This window comes from Thalia democratica, chromosome 5, assembly GCF_965202585.1.
Source record: "Thalia democratica chromosome 5, ktThaDemo2.hap1.1, whole genome shotgun sequence".
In the NCBI taxonomy this organism is placed as follows: domain Eukaryota; kingdom Metazoa; phylum Chordata; class Thaliacea; order Salpida; family Salpidae; genus Thalia; species Thalia democratica.
In genome coordinates, this window is record NC_139169.1 from 2,941,210 (window position 1) to 2,953,933 (window position 12,724).

Here is a 12,724-nt window from a genome sequence, read left to right on the forward strand (position 1 = left end):
AAAAACAACTGAATTAATAGTCCGTGGTTTAGAACTTCAAAAATTAAAATAAATAATGGAATATATCAATCTAAATTAATTATTTCAGGAAAGAAAATCAGTGGAAATATTGAAATCCAGATTAGAACCCCCAGCAATTGTCGTGCCCCATAAAAACGAACAAATCATGAAAATTACTGAATTAGGGGTAAGTTAAACAATATGGTATTTTCTGTGTCTTATAAGACAATGTATTTCAGATTACAGTTCCTAAAAATATTTAATTGTGGTTCAATGAAAACCATAACAAGTTAATAAATGCATTAAAAAACAAATGTATTTTTTAATAACTTATAAACCTGCATAAAACTAATCAGATATATTAAAACGGTAAAAGTTTTGGTATAAAAACTTAGTAAATAAGTTTACAATTAAAAAATTGTTTATTTTTTTGAAATTTGTCTTTAAAAAGTTATTGAAGGTTGATTATTCTAAATAGGTTTTCAAATTCAAAAGCAAGTTGATAAAATAATTATTTATTTTTCCAGGTCGATTTTTTCTACGACAATTTCACATCGGACGACAGTTTTACAGACGAAATTGTGACGTCACTGGAAATTCCCGATGACCTCATAAACAGCTGTGACGTAATAAACGAAGGAGAAAATTGCAAGAACATCGACATCGAGTCTGAAAAAACTTTCAAAATTTCAATCCTCCATTTGGTAAGTTTGTTTGGAATAAACAGTTTTTTAAACTTAAATACTTTATATGGGATTTTGGTACTCTTGCTTTTTTTTTTAAACTGTTTAAAAGTTACATATTTCTTACCTTTTCTAATGAAATTACAGTTATTGTTATAAATATTAACTATATATAAACAGTTAACTATTATTAAAAATTTATGTTATGCAGTCAGATTTTAAGTTGGTCGTGTTTTTATTTTATATATAAAGAAACAAAATGTTCTTAAAGTTTTTACAGCCCACTTCTTAATGTAATACCGCTTTTATGAATACGGATTTTGCACAAATTTTTTGAAGTAATTTATCTAAAAAACAAGTTATTTAATTTTACAGACTCGTGATCTAACTTGGGAAATACTGAAAAGTTACAAAAGTGAAAATAAAAACGAAAGTTTAAGTTCTGTGAAACGAAGACCTTCTTATTGTAGGAGTAAACCTAAAAATAAACAGGTAACTAAAATGTAAAATAAAATGTTATAATGGAATTAAACTTAAAAGTAGTTATTATTAAAACTTTTATTTAGTTTAATTTTCAAGTTGTATAAAACAAATCTAATTAAAATTATCAATTTGAGTTCATTAGCTTATTTAACTAAAAGTTACAAAAAACTACTATATATCAAGTTACATATTAAAAGTACTTTTCCTAAACTTTTTTTTACTTATATTTATAAAACATTAAAACTTGCTTTATTATTATTAGTAAATACTTCAGTAAAATTATTATTTCAGGATGTCTGCAAAGCTGTCCAAGATGAAATTTGGAGGAATTTCAAATTTGACACCCAGAAAAAAATAAACAAAAAAATAAATATTAAAAAAAGAGACAGAGTCGATCACATTCTAGTTTGTTTATTTTATCTATTGTTCGCAACTAAATACAATTTTTATAATTATATCTATGTGAAATTTCCAACAAACTACATATCTTACTATATATTTTAACTTTTTGCAAAGCTATAGACTGCACTTTGTATTATGAATCTATGCTTAAATATTCTATTATAAATAATATCATACTACGTAATTTTCTAATAGAAAAAATTATCTTTTTAATTTTCAGTTAAGTAAATTTTTTATTCCCTCACAGTTTATATAAATTTTGTGCGTACTAACGTTTTAATTTTTATATAAAAGCTCCTAACTAACAACACAATACATAATTAATATTAGTATAAGTTCCCAACTTTTTCACAATACAGAATAGGAATAATAAATGGTAATTAGTATTGCTTTTCAAGTGTCAACTAACAAGTCTATAAATATTTTCATATAGATATTGCCAAAAATTTTTTCAATCTAATATTTCCACACAGACGGAGGAACTTTTGCACGAGGAGCGCGATTGGACGAACTACACGAACGACGAGTATGACGTCAAAATGCAGCTGTGTGACGTCATAATGGAAAACCTGATCGATGACGTCATACTGACTTTCGACGAGGTGAAAATGAAGAAGAAGAGGAGAAACGACGTTTCGAACAATGTCGCAACCGAAGCTACTGAAGTTTAGTTCTTGATGGAGAAATGTCGTTACTGGAAACGTGGATAGTTGAAATGTCACTAGTTGTTCTCTCGATAGACTAAATTTTGATGAGAGAAAGTTAATTTGATATTTTTTTAATTCCGAATATTTACTTATTGTCTTATAATTGAAAGCTTGTAATAAATTCAATATATACAAAACAGATTCTATTTAAATTTTAAAGAATTTGTAAAGCCATTAAGTTAATTATTATAATGTTCAAAATTTTAGCTCTTAAAAGACTGATTTTTCATAATAAATTTGGTATTTTTGGTAATAAATTTCAGAATGTGTTTTACATTATTTTTGTGCGAAAAAGCAATCTTTTATGATATACTCAGATTTTATTGTCGCAAGTTGTAGAATAATTTATAACTTTTTTTGTAGTTTATATAAAAATAAATTGATAAGCTTTGTAAAAAAGCCTATATTGAAGATTTAAGTTTAATTTTTTCTATTATGTTGAAAACTTTGAGCTATAATTCTAAGTGTAGTGCAGCTAATTTTTTTAAACCTCAATTTTTATTAAATTAAATAAGTTACAAGTTAACTTTAGAAGCTTTTTTTTTGGTATTTTGTATTAAAACAAATAACGTCAGTATTTATTTAGTGAAAAACGAATTTTATTAGCTGTTTTTATCTAGCTTAAGTTCTTATCTAACTTCATCTATTTCAACAGTATTTATGCTTTTTTACAAATTTGTTCTGAACTTTACTAAGAAATTTGTAGTGAATTTTATCTTATGGTACTAATTTTATCTACCTGACACTAATTAAAAGTTAAAATGATATTTTTATTAAATTTTTGTGCTATGTTATATGTGCTGCTTTTGAACGTGTAAAAATATTATTAGTAGATTTAATTTAGTAGAATTAGTTTTTTTAATAATCACTGTGATCGAATGAACTTTTTATTATACTTTTTTAAATTGCACGAATTTTATTGTTTCTTGTTTTTATTTTGTTATTTTTGTTTGATACACTTTTCAATAAAACTATGAAAATGCATACTCTTTTGATAATTTTTCTTTCTTCAGGTTTTGAAATAGTCGACGGTTAATTACTTTTTTTTTCTCTATATAAAGTTATTTAACATTGTAAATATTACTGATAATAAACTAAGATTTTCAAATGAACAAAATAAAATTTTAGTAGAAAAATAATTCTAATTTGTTAAATTTACATACAAACTATTGTTCATAAATCTCATTTAAATCAACCATTTTAATATTATTGTTATTATTATTATTATTATTATTATTATTATTATTATTATTATTATTATTATATCTAGAAAAACTAAGAGTCAGTATATCTTTACATTAAATGAATTAATTTTTTATTAATTAAAATGAAATTACCTCACGAAAAAAAAACAAACATTGTAATATTGTTTATAAGACTCCAATCTTTTAGAAAATTTCCTGTTACATCCATCTACTTATAGTGAAATTCTACTACCACTTTAAACACATGGGTTTCTCAAACTTATTTTTAGGTCACCCATTTGGAAGAAAATTAAAATATTCGACTCTCTTTTTATCGCCCTTTATACTAGATTTTGCCCCCTGATAGACGAAGTAACAAATTAAGGAGATTATATCACTTGCTTTTGGAAACCCTGGTTTATATATTAGTTTAAAAACAAAAAAAACACTTTACAGAAAACTTAGTTGGACAAAAATACGTAGAGAGGAAAAACTTCTTGAGAAGAATCTTGGAATACGTTGAAGTTATACCTTTAAATCGAATACGGAAATAAGATGTTTAAAATTTAACACGAGACATATAATAATTCATGAAAAATTTCTGCATCTAAGTAGTGCTGATATTTTTAACTCCGTTCCAAAGCACAACGATCTTCGCACAAGACGTCTTATTCGACTTTTAAACTTGACAACAAATATGGTTCTGATCAGAAGGGTGATGAATGCAAAAAAAAACATTTTAGACCAACTTACTCCAAACTTGATATTCATGTACTATAAAGCGAATTTAAAAAACAGCCAGCAAATAAAACAGCTAAGGCTAAATCACAAACATTTTAAACAATACATAATAACCAAGGCGTCAGTCAAAGACGAAAATAAAGTAGTTTGACCAACTAAGTAGCAGTGATATCATTTAAACTTGTCCTGGACAAAACATTAAACAGTTTACGTGGTGTTAGCTCGATAAACGAAAGGTTTTTTATGACTACTAAGTTGGATTAAACTCTTTGAACGCTTATTTTGTCGCTCAATAAAATAATCATTAAACGAAAGATATTACGGTTTGGCGATGCAAAAACTAGAGTCAAATTAAACCATTTTTAAGGTAAATATTTTAGTGACTGCAGATTGAAACCAAATCTCATATTTACAACTTTATTGAACTTTAAAAATTAATTATAAGAAACAGTTAGTTGAAAGTTATTAGCTGGTTGAAAAAAAATTAACATTTAGAAAAAAGAAAGCTCATTTATTTTTATACCACTTCTGAAAATATTTTGAGACTTTTTGTTATAAAAACGTACAATTACATAACTTATTTAGCAAAATGTAAAAAAAAGGTAGTCTAATAAGGATTTTATAGAGTGTAGATCTGCAATACTTAATAAGATGCAAACTACTTCAAATAGCAGCAACAGCTTTATAGACTGCTATTTAGAAACTTACCAAGTTTATGAAAATGAACGCAGGTTTAGTATCCAAACAACAAATAAAAAATTTACAATTTATAAAATAATATCTTTTGAAGCATGTACAACTAAAAGTGAATTTTAAGCTTTATCAAATTGTAACAACTTAATAATATTTGACATTTTGAATTAGAAAGGGAATATATGTTGCATGTATTTATTTACTACTTAAAAATATATATGTAGCGAGCATTATTTAAATACTTTTCATATTAAACGGAAATATTTAAGTGTAAGTTTATAAAATTTAATTATAGTAATCAATTTATTTTATATTATATGTTAGTTTTCCATTGTTTATTAGAGTACCTTTGGATCTTAAATGTTAATATGGTATGTAAAATATTGATTACGAATAATAGAAAACTATTGTTTCTAAATAATTCGTTAAATATTTATTACTTAAACTTAAGAGCTTATTAATAATTTTCTCTATAAAAAATCGTGTGCAGCTATTAATTTATCATATAGCAACACACAAAATGTTATCCAACAACACTACTTATACGTTAAATTTTCAATAAATTATGTCTAACAGGTTTTATAGTTCCTATTTATTTTCTACAATCAATGTCTTAATAACCATGGATAGTTTAAAAACTATATATCATACAAAAACACTTTTACACGACAATATCATCTTTTATTACATATCACCACAAAATAAAATAAACCTGGTACAATAAAGTACAATATTTCAAATAAGTTAATAAGTGTTCAAAAATTTATAGAAATCTCAAAACTAAAAAATAACTACAGTTTCAATGTTTGAAAAACATATTATAATTCTAATAAACAAACGTCGATGGTAATCATCCATTAAAAATTTAAAACTATTTAATGAATAAAAACTTTTTTAGATCATTAAATCTTTTTTATAAAATTTCAACTTAAAATTAAATAAACGCACAATATTTGACTGGTCTTTGTAAGTAGTAATGGTTGTTGTTTAGCTTAAGAAGGTAATAAAACTGATGTCGATCTTCAGTTACAACCAAAATACTTCACGGATTAATGAACACAGTTTACGCCTCCCAATTACGCAGGAAATCCTCAACAACTTTGTTTTCGGCCTTGCGAGATCTTTTCTTCGCTTCCTTTTCCCTAGCTCTTCTTTCTCTACGTTTCTTCTCGTACAAGGCAGTTATTTTGTGAAGGATTTCTTTCCTTTTCTGCAAAAAATAGTTTAGCTGTAAAACACATAATAACAAAAAAAAACAAAAAACAGAGTATGAAACTAAAATCGCAATTAACTAAATTATATATCTTTAAATGAACAAAGAAAGCAATTTTTTAATATTTGTTAATAAAAACTCAAGAAAAGGTTGTTTGCTAGGTCAAAGCCTAAAGCAAAAATTACTTAAATAAATAAAACTTTAACAAACTTTAGCTGACTCCTCTTCGGGATCACTGCTGTAAAAAGTGTTCCAAAAAGCTTCCCACAGATCTCTTTCAGCATCTTTCAGATTTCCATGGTTACTGTTGTCATGGCCACTATCAACATCGCGTTTCCCGCGGCTTTTGGTCTCCCTGAGCCCCTGCCACCAAAACATTTCTCTATCTTCAGTTTCTTCAACGTTCTCACTATCTTCTTTTTTGTCATCCGTGTCATCCATGTACAGATCCGCATTACTTATGCCTGGGTACTGCGAGTCTATGAAAGCGAAAAATTCATTTCTGATGGAAAGATCGCTTCTGACGGAAAGATCGCGCTTTTCACGATTGACTTCTCTGTAATCTTCCGTATCCTCATCTTCGTCTCCCAGATACTCTATCCACTCATCTGCAAGGTGTTTGGGAAAAGAAAAAAGTTTTTCGGGAACATCACGTCTCGCGCGGTTTTTGCCTTCTTCTTGATTGTCACGATTTTCTTCTTCTTCAGAACTGATCTCCACAGGTTCATCTGTATCTTGATCATCTTCATAATCGTCGTCTCGGTTGTAACTTTCCGTGACATCTGGGACGTACCAAGGCGGAGTCGTGTAACCCTCAGGTAGGGTTCTTCCCTGTGTTGAAAAAATATTAAATAATATTATTTAAATTGAAAAGCAGGGATTGAGCAATCCTCGGGTGAGGTTCTTACCTGGACAAGTAGGTAAAAAACTGGTTAAACAGTTGTAAAAAATTTAAATAGTAATTAATGTGTAAAAGACTTGATATGATTCATAATAACTATTTATACAACTTATATTTAACATTTAAAGAAGGCAGTAAATGTTCGTTATAAATAAAATTATGTACCTACATGCGTGTAGAACTTATAAAGTTTTCTGTTATTTCTTATAAAGGTTCTAGTATAATATCAACAACATTGTTAGTGCACTTCACTTTTTTATTAACTTTTTGAAACTTTATCCACCGAAAAGGACAGAAGTAAATAATAACTGATACTATTTAATATGACTGTTTTAATAAAAACTCAAGTTCATTAAATAGTTGATGTAATGTTCTTGGTCATCTTTATGATTGTAAAATGTTTTCAAAAACATTCAATAAATAGCGAGTATATCGTTTCTGCGAGTCTTTTATAAAAAACTATACTTATATTACATTAAATAAGCGGTTAACATATTGTTTTTTAGTTTTAATTAAAAGGCTAAGGGTCAACAAATAGTTTTCATGTTGTTCTAAGTATTTTTTATAATAAAACTAACATTCAACAAAAGGTTAACATATTGTTTAAGTATTTTTCATAATAAAACTAACATTCAATAAAAAATAACATATTGTTCTTAGTATTTTTTATAATAAAACCAACATTTTATTAAAAGCTAGCATGTTGTTCTTAGTATATTTTATAACAAAACTAACATTCAACAAATAGTTAACATATTGTTCTTAGTATTTTTTATAATAAAACTAACATTCAACAAATAATTAACATATTGTTCATAGTATATTATATATAAAAACTAACATTCAACAAATAGTTAACATATTGTTCTTGTATTTTATATGTCAAAACTAACATTCATCAAATAATTAACATATTTTTCTTAGTATTTTTTATAATAAAACTAACATTCAACAAATAGTTATTATACTGTTCTTAATATATTTTATAATAAAACTAACATTCATCAAATAGTTAACATATTGTTCTTAGTATTTTTATAATAAAACTAACATTCAACAAATAGTTAACATAATGCTCTTAGTATATTTTATATAATAAAAACTAACATTCATCAAATAGTTAACATATTGTTCTTAGTATTTTATATAATAAAACTAACATTCAACAAACAGTTAACATATTGTTCATAGTATTTTATATAATAAAAATAAAATTCAACAAATAGTTAACATATTGTTCGTAGTATTTTTCTAGTAAAACTAACATTCAACAAATAGTTAACATATTGCTCTTGCCCATCTTTAATAGTGAATCCGGTTTTGACTACGTGCCATCTCCAGAACTGATCTGCCTTTTTGTACATTTGCTTCCTGTATAAATATATGTTATTAAATTTGACTTGACGTTGTTTAGTTATTTTACTTATAAATTCTAGTATATAAAAGCTAGAGTTACAGTACATTTAATTTGTGAAAATAATTAACAACTTTTTGGTTGGGTACACATATAATTGACACAAAAAACTATCTTAAATGTTTAAAAAGTGTTAAAGCAAAACTAGTAATATAAAATTGTTTATAATTTTAATCTTTGAACTAACTATAATGTTCAATTTTCTTTAGCTACGTTATTTTTATAGACATTTTAAACACTCACAATTTTCTGACTACAGTGGTTTTCGCATCTTTCAAAATCTGAAGTACTTCTTCAAATTTTTTGCTCACTGCGTCACCGATAATATTGCTCTTTGTATTCTCAACAATCTCTGTTTAGTTTAAGATATTTTTATAAAAATAAAAACATATTTCATGGTAAATATAGTTAAAATGAGGTTTAAACTCGTTACAAAACCGCAAAAAACAATAAAAACTTTACGAAAACTTATTTTAGATTTTTTGCTGACACTAGTCTAATTAAAGGTAGTTTTTTTAATAAATTTTCTGAGTGTTATAAACAAATTTATGCAAACTGTTTTAACTGTTATTAATTAAAGTATATACTATTTACCAATATTAGTTTCTTGGTCTTCGGTTGTTGGTTCAACGGGTGTTACTGTCGTGCTTTCGGTTTGTTTAACTAAAGAAAAAAAAACTATTAAACTTTGTTATAAAAAACTTAAAAATAAGTTATATAGAACAAAAAAGACTTTTTTTTTTCAAAAGTAAAAAATACATAAATTTATATACCAATAAAGTTTAAATATGGTTTATTTATTCAAAAATAGTGTTGTTAATATTCAAGTGAAGTAATTGAAAAAAAATTGTTTTGATTTAAAAAGTTTTATCTAAAGTTAAAACTTCAAAAGTCCATACTAAAAATTGTTTAGTGAACATATAAATATTTTCTATATTTAAAAGTTTCTTTCTCACCTGGTGTACAATTTGTTAAACAAGCAAACATTAGTAATCCACACAAAAAGTAGATTATTTTCATCTTATTTGTCAGAGTCTATAACCTAATGTGTAAAAATATTATAATTATAACTTAATTTTTATTTTCATTTAATTAGACATAAAAAACATAATTGAAAATTACCAGGACTAAAATAAACTTCACTTCTATTTTACCTTACATCAAAAATAATTTTATAAAACCTTTTAGTAGTTATTTAAAACATTTAGTTCACATTGATAGACTTTAACAACCTTAAATAGTTTAAATACGTGCTAAAACTTTTTTTATAAAACAAAATAAAGCTTATTTAGCAATATTAAGTAGTCATTAAATGGTTCGATATTTGTTTAGTTGTTTTTCAAAACATTACATATCAGCAGTTGATGAACTTATTAGTAAGTTTACTAAAGTTCATTAAATATTTATTTCACTTGGATTAATTTAAATAAACTAAAACAAGTAAATGGCACCTATTTTGTTGCTATTACAACGTTCTACATCTAAAAAATTAAACAAAGATAACTTAAATACAGAAAATTAAATACGGAAAAAAAAAGTTGTAACTAAATTATACTTTGTTAAACCTAGGCAAGAACTTAGTAAGCTAATTCCAAACTATCTGATACTGTTCTTTACTCAAATAAACAGTTATGAATATCTTTATTAAACTACAGCTTATCTACGTTAAACTAAATTGAGTTAGTTTATAAGCAGTTTTTTTATGTATACATTTTACTTATAACATTTTAATTATAGATGAAGATACAACTAATTTTTAATAAAACTTAGTACAATGACTAATGATCACCAAGATTATTTGGAGCCATCAGTAAAACTACCAAGGTTTAACATTCTTAGTTTAATGGTAGACAGTACTATTTTACGGTATATGATATAAAAGTGATTTTAACTTGGAATAAAACTTTAAAAAAAAGTAAAAACTAGTAAAATAATTAAAACATAACTCTTTTTCTTCTATACTAATTAAATCATGAGAAGTACTTTAAAAATCAATGAACAACTCAAAATAATTTGGTCTAGTTTTAAAAACTATGTTTAGAATGGAAAGACTTTAATTACAGTCCTTAAAACTTATTCACTTTTAGTCAAAATTTAACTCATTGAAATTTTATAAAACCATTTAGTTCATTACTAAATAATTTCATTGATGTAATAACAGTTAGTGTAGACCAAACACACTAATTACTTCAGAACAAAATTCTTATTTATATACTGCAATTAAAGACTTTTTTTTTGCTAAAGAGTAATGTGATTGTAAGACAATTGAAAATTGCTTAGTAAGTAGTCTACTAAAATACTAAATTCAGCAGTTTTTCTACTAACTAGTTGATGAGTTTACTATAGATCATTAAATTATTTTCCTACAAAAATTAAACCTAAAAGATCACTAAAAGTAAATCAATAGAATTAAATATTTAGGCAAGTAATTCTTTGACACTTATTTTTTTTATTCTTTTTAACAACAGAATTAAGCACAGTAGTTGTTAAGTAAGATATAATACACGCTTATTTTAAACGTTGTTAAACTACAACTCGTATATTTCAAACGTGACGTTTATTGTATGTAATGTTAAACTTTAGTAATTTTTATTAAATATTACTAAATGACTTTAAAAATGTTATAACTAATAAAGTAAATTTTGAACTATAAATACTTGAAGCAAACTGTCTAAATTTTATATAGTTCTACTATATATTCTCAATTATTGTTAAAACACAAAAAAATATTGTATTAAAAAAAACCATTACTAAATAATAATGTTCAAAAATGAATTCGGTGTTTTTTAGTACATATAGTTTTTAAACACAATACATTTTTACAGTTCATTTAATAAGTCTTGATTTTTCAAATAACATTTTAAAGTGATATTCCTTTAAACACCATTTAGTAAACTAAAAAGATGAACAAATTTTAATGTTTAATTATAAAAAATTTTTACTTAAATAAACTTCTTTAATATTTTTTAAAGTATAATATAACAAATTCTCAAAATAAACCATTCAAAAGGTGATTTAATTTTTTGCAATCATAAGTTTTTTGAGTAAATAAAATTTTAAAACTAAAAAAATTTCTAGTACGAAAAAAAAAGTTATATATCTATGCCAAAATAGCTGTGGGTATTGTAAATTATAAAATGATAATTTTTGTTGTTGAATTTCATTATACAAAAAAAAGTATGATAAATTAACAAAATCGTAAATAAAAACTTTGGTTACATGACAATTTAAGATCGGACAACTCAAATTCCGACAATTCAAATTCTTGGAAAAAATTTCAAAAGTCCATAACTCAAAAAGTAATTTACATTTGAATAAAATAAAAAAAAATGTATTTATGTCTTATTAATGTATACAAGCCGTTTTTTATTTTTCAAAAATTTTTAAACATTTTATAAGATAATTAAAATCTATTTAAAATGTTTGTATTTTAAAACTTACTTTAGCCATATCTAAAAACTGTTTTTAAAATTTTTTGAAGAAAAAAAATGGCTTGTAGGTATTAATAAGACCTAAATACTCATTTTTCTATTATAAACAAATACACATTACTTTTTTAGTTGTGGCGTTTTGAATTTTTTTTTCCAAAAATTTGAATTGTCGGAATTTGAATTGTCGTGCACCCAAAATTTTCCTTTAAGATTTAATTCTTTTGTTGGTATATTATCCTTTATTGAACGATAAATCATAAGCCCTCCTCAAAAGGTTTGGTATAGGGACCCGGTGTACGAATTAACCTTAGGGTAATCGATCTTTTGAAATGTATTACTGGCTAATATAAATTGTTTTTCAAAATTTTGCGTTTTTAAATTCAACAAGTAAAATACGCGAGTAAAAAAAAAAACTTAATAAGAACGTTAAAGAGTTTGTTGCAAGCTTACTCTACAAATAAGTTAAACTTTAAAATGAATTAAGAAAACGTTACATCGCGAATGTACGATATTACAGTTTTTAAGTTTAAATTATTCAACAAATTTTAAATATATTCGTTTGATAATTACAATCATGATTAGAAGCTGTCTACCTGCATATTGTATTTCATCATTTTATAAACTTTGTTGTAAAGTTTACTAAAGTTCATTGACTTTTTGTCCTACAGAAGTTGAAGTCGATATATGTTAAGTAAAAACAAATATATATGTTTTCAATAAACAGATGTTCTATTAGGTCTAAGAATGTTTTTTCTTTAGTTTAAAATTTAACAAACATTTACCAATTTAAAAGCAAAATACAAGTTTAGAAATGGGTTTGAAAAAGTAACTAATTGTAAAATTTGAATATTTTTTATAAACTTTAACTATTT

General features: G+C 24.7%; 1 protein-coding gene across 1 annotated transcript in view; it reads left to right on the forward strand.

Annotated features, from left to right (window-relative positions):
• Positions 1-2,474, forward strand: part of LOC145835607 (uncharacterized) — a 64,982-nt gene extending 62,508 nt beyond the window's left edge. Inside the window, exons 55-59 of the mRNA XM_082943278.1 lie at positions 89-187; positions 528-704; positions 1,059-1,175; positions 1,458-1,571; positions 2,042-2,474. Of these exons, the coding sequence (XP_082799404.1) occupies positions 89-187; positions 528-704; positions 1,059-1,175; positions 1,458-1,571; positions 2,042-2,239 (705 nt within the window). The 3' untranslated portion in view covers positions 2,240-2,474. The remainder of the gene's footprint in view (positions 1-88; positions 188-527; positions 705-1,058; positions 1,176-1,457; positions 1,572-2,041) is intronic.
• The last annotated feature ends 10,250 nt before the right edge of the window (positions 2,475-12,724 follow it).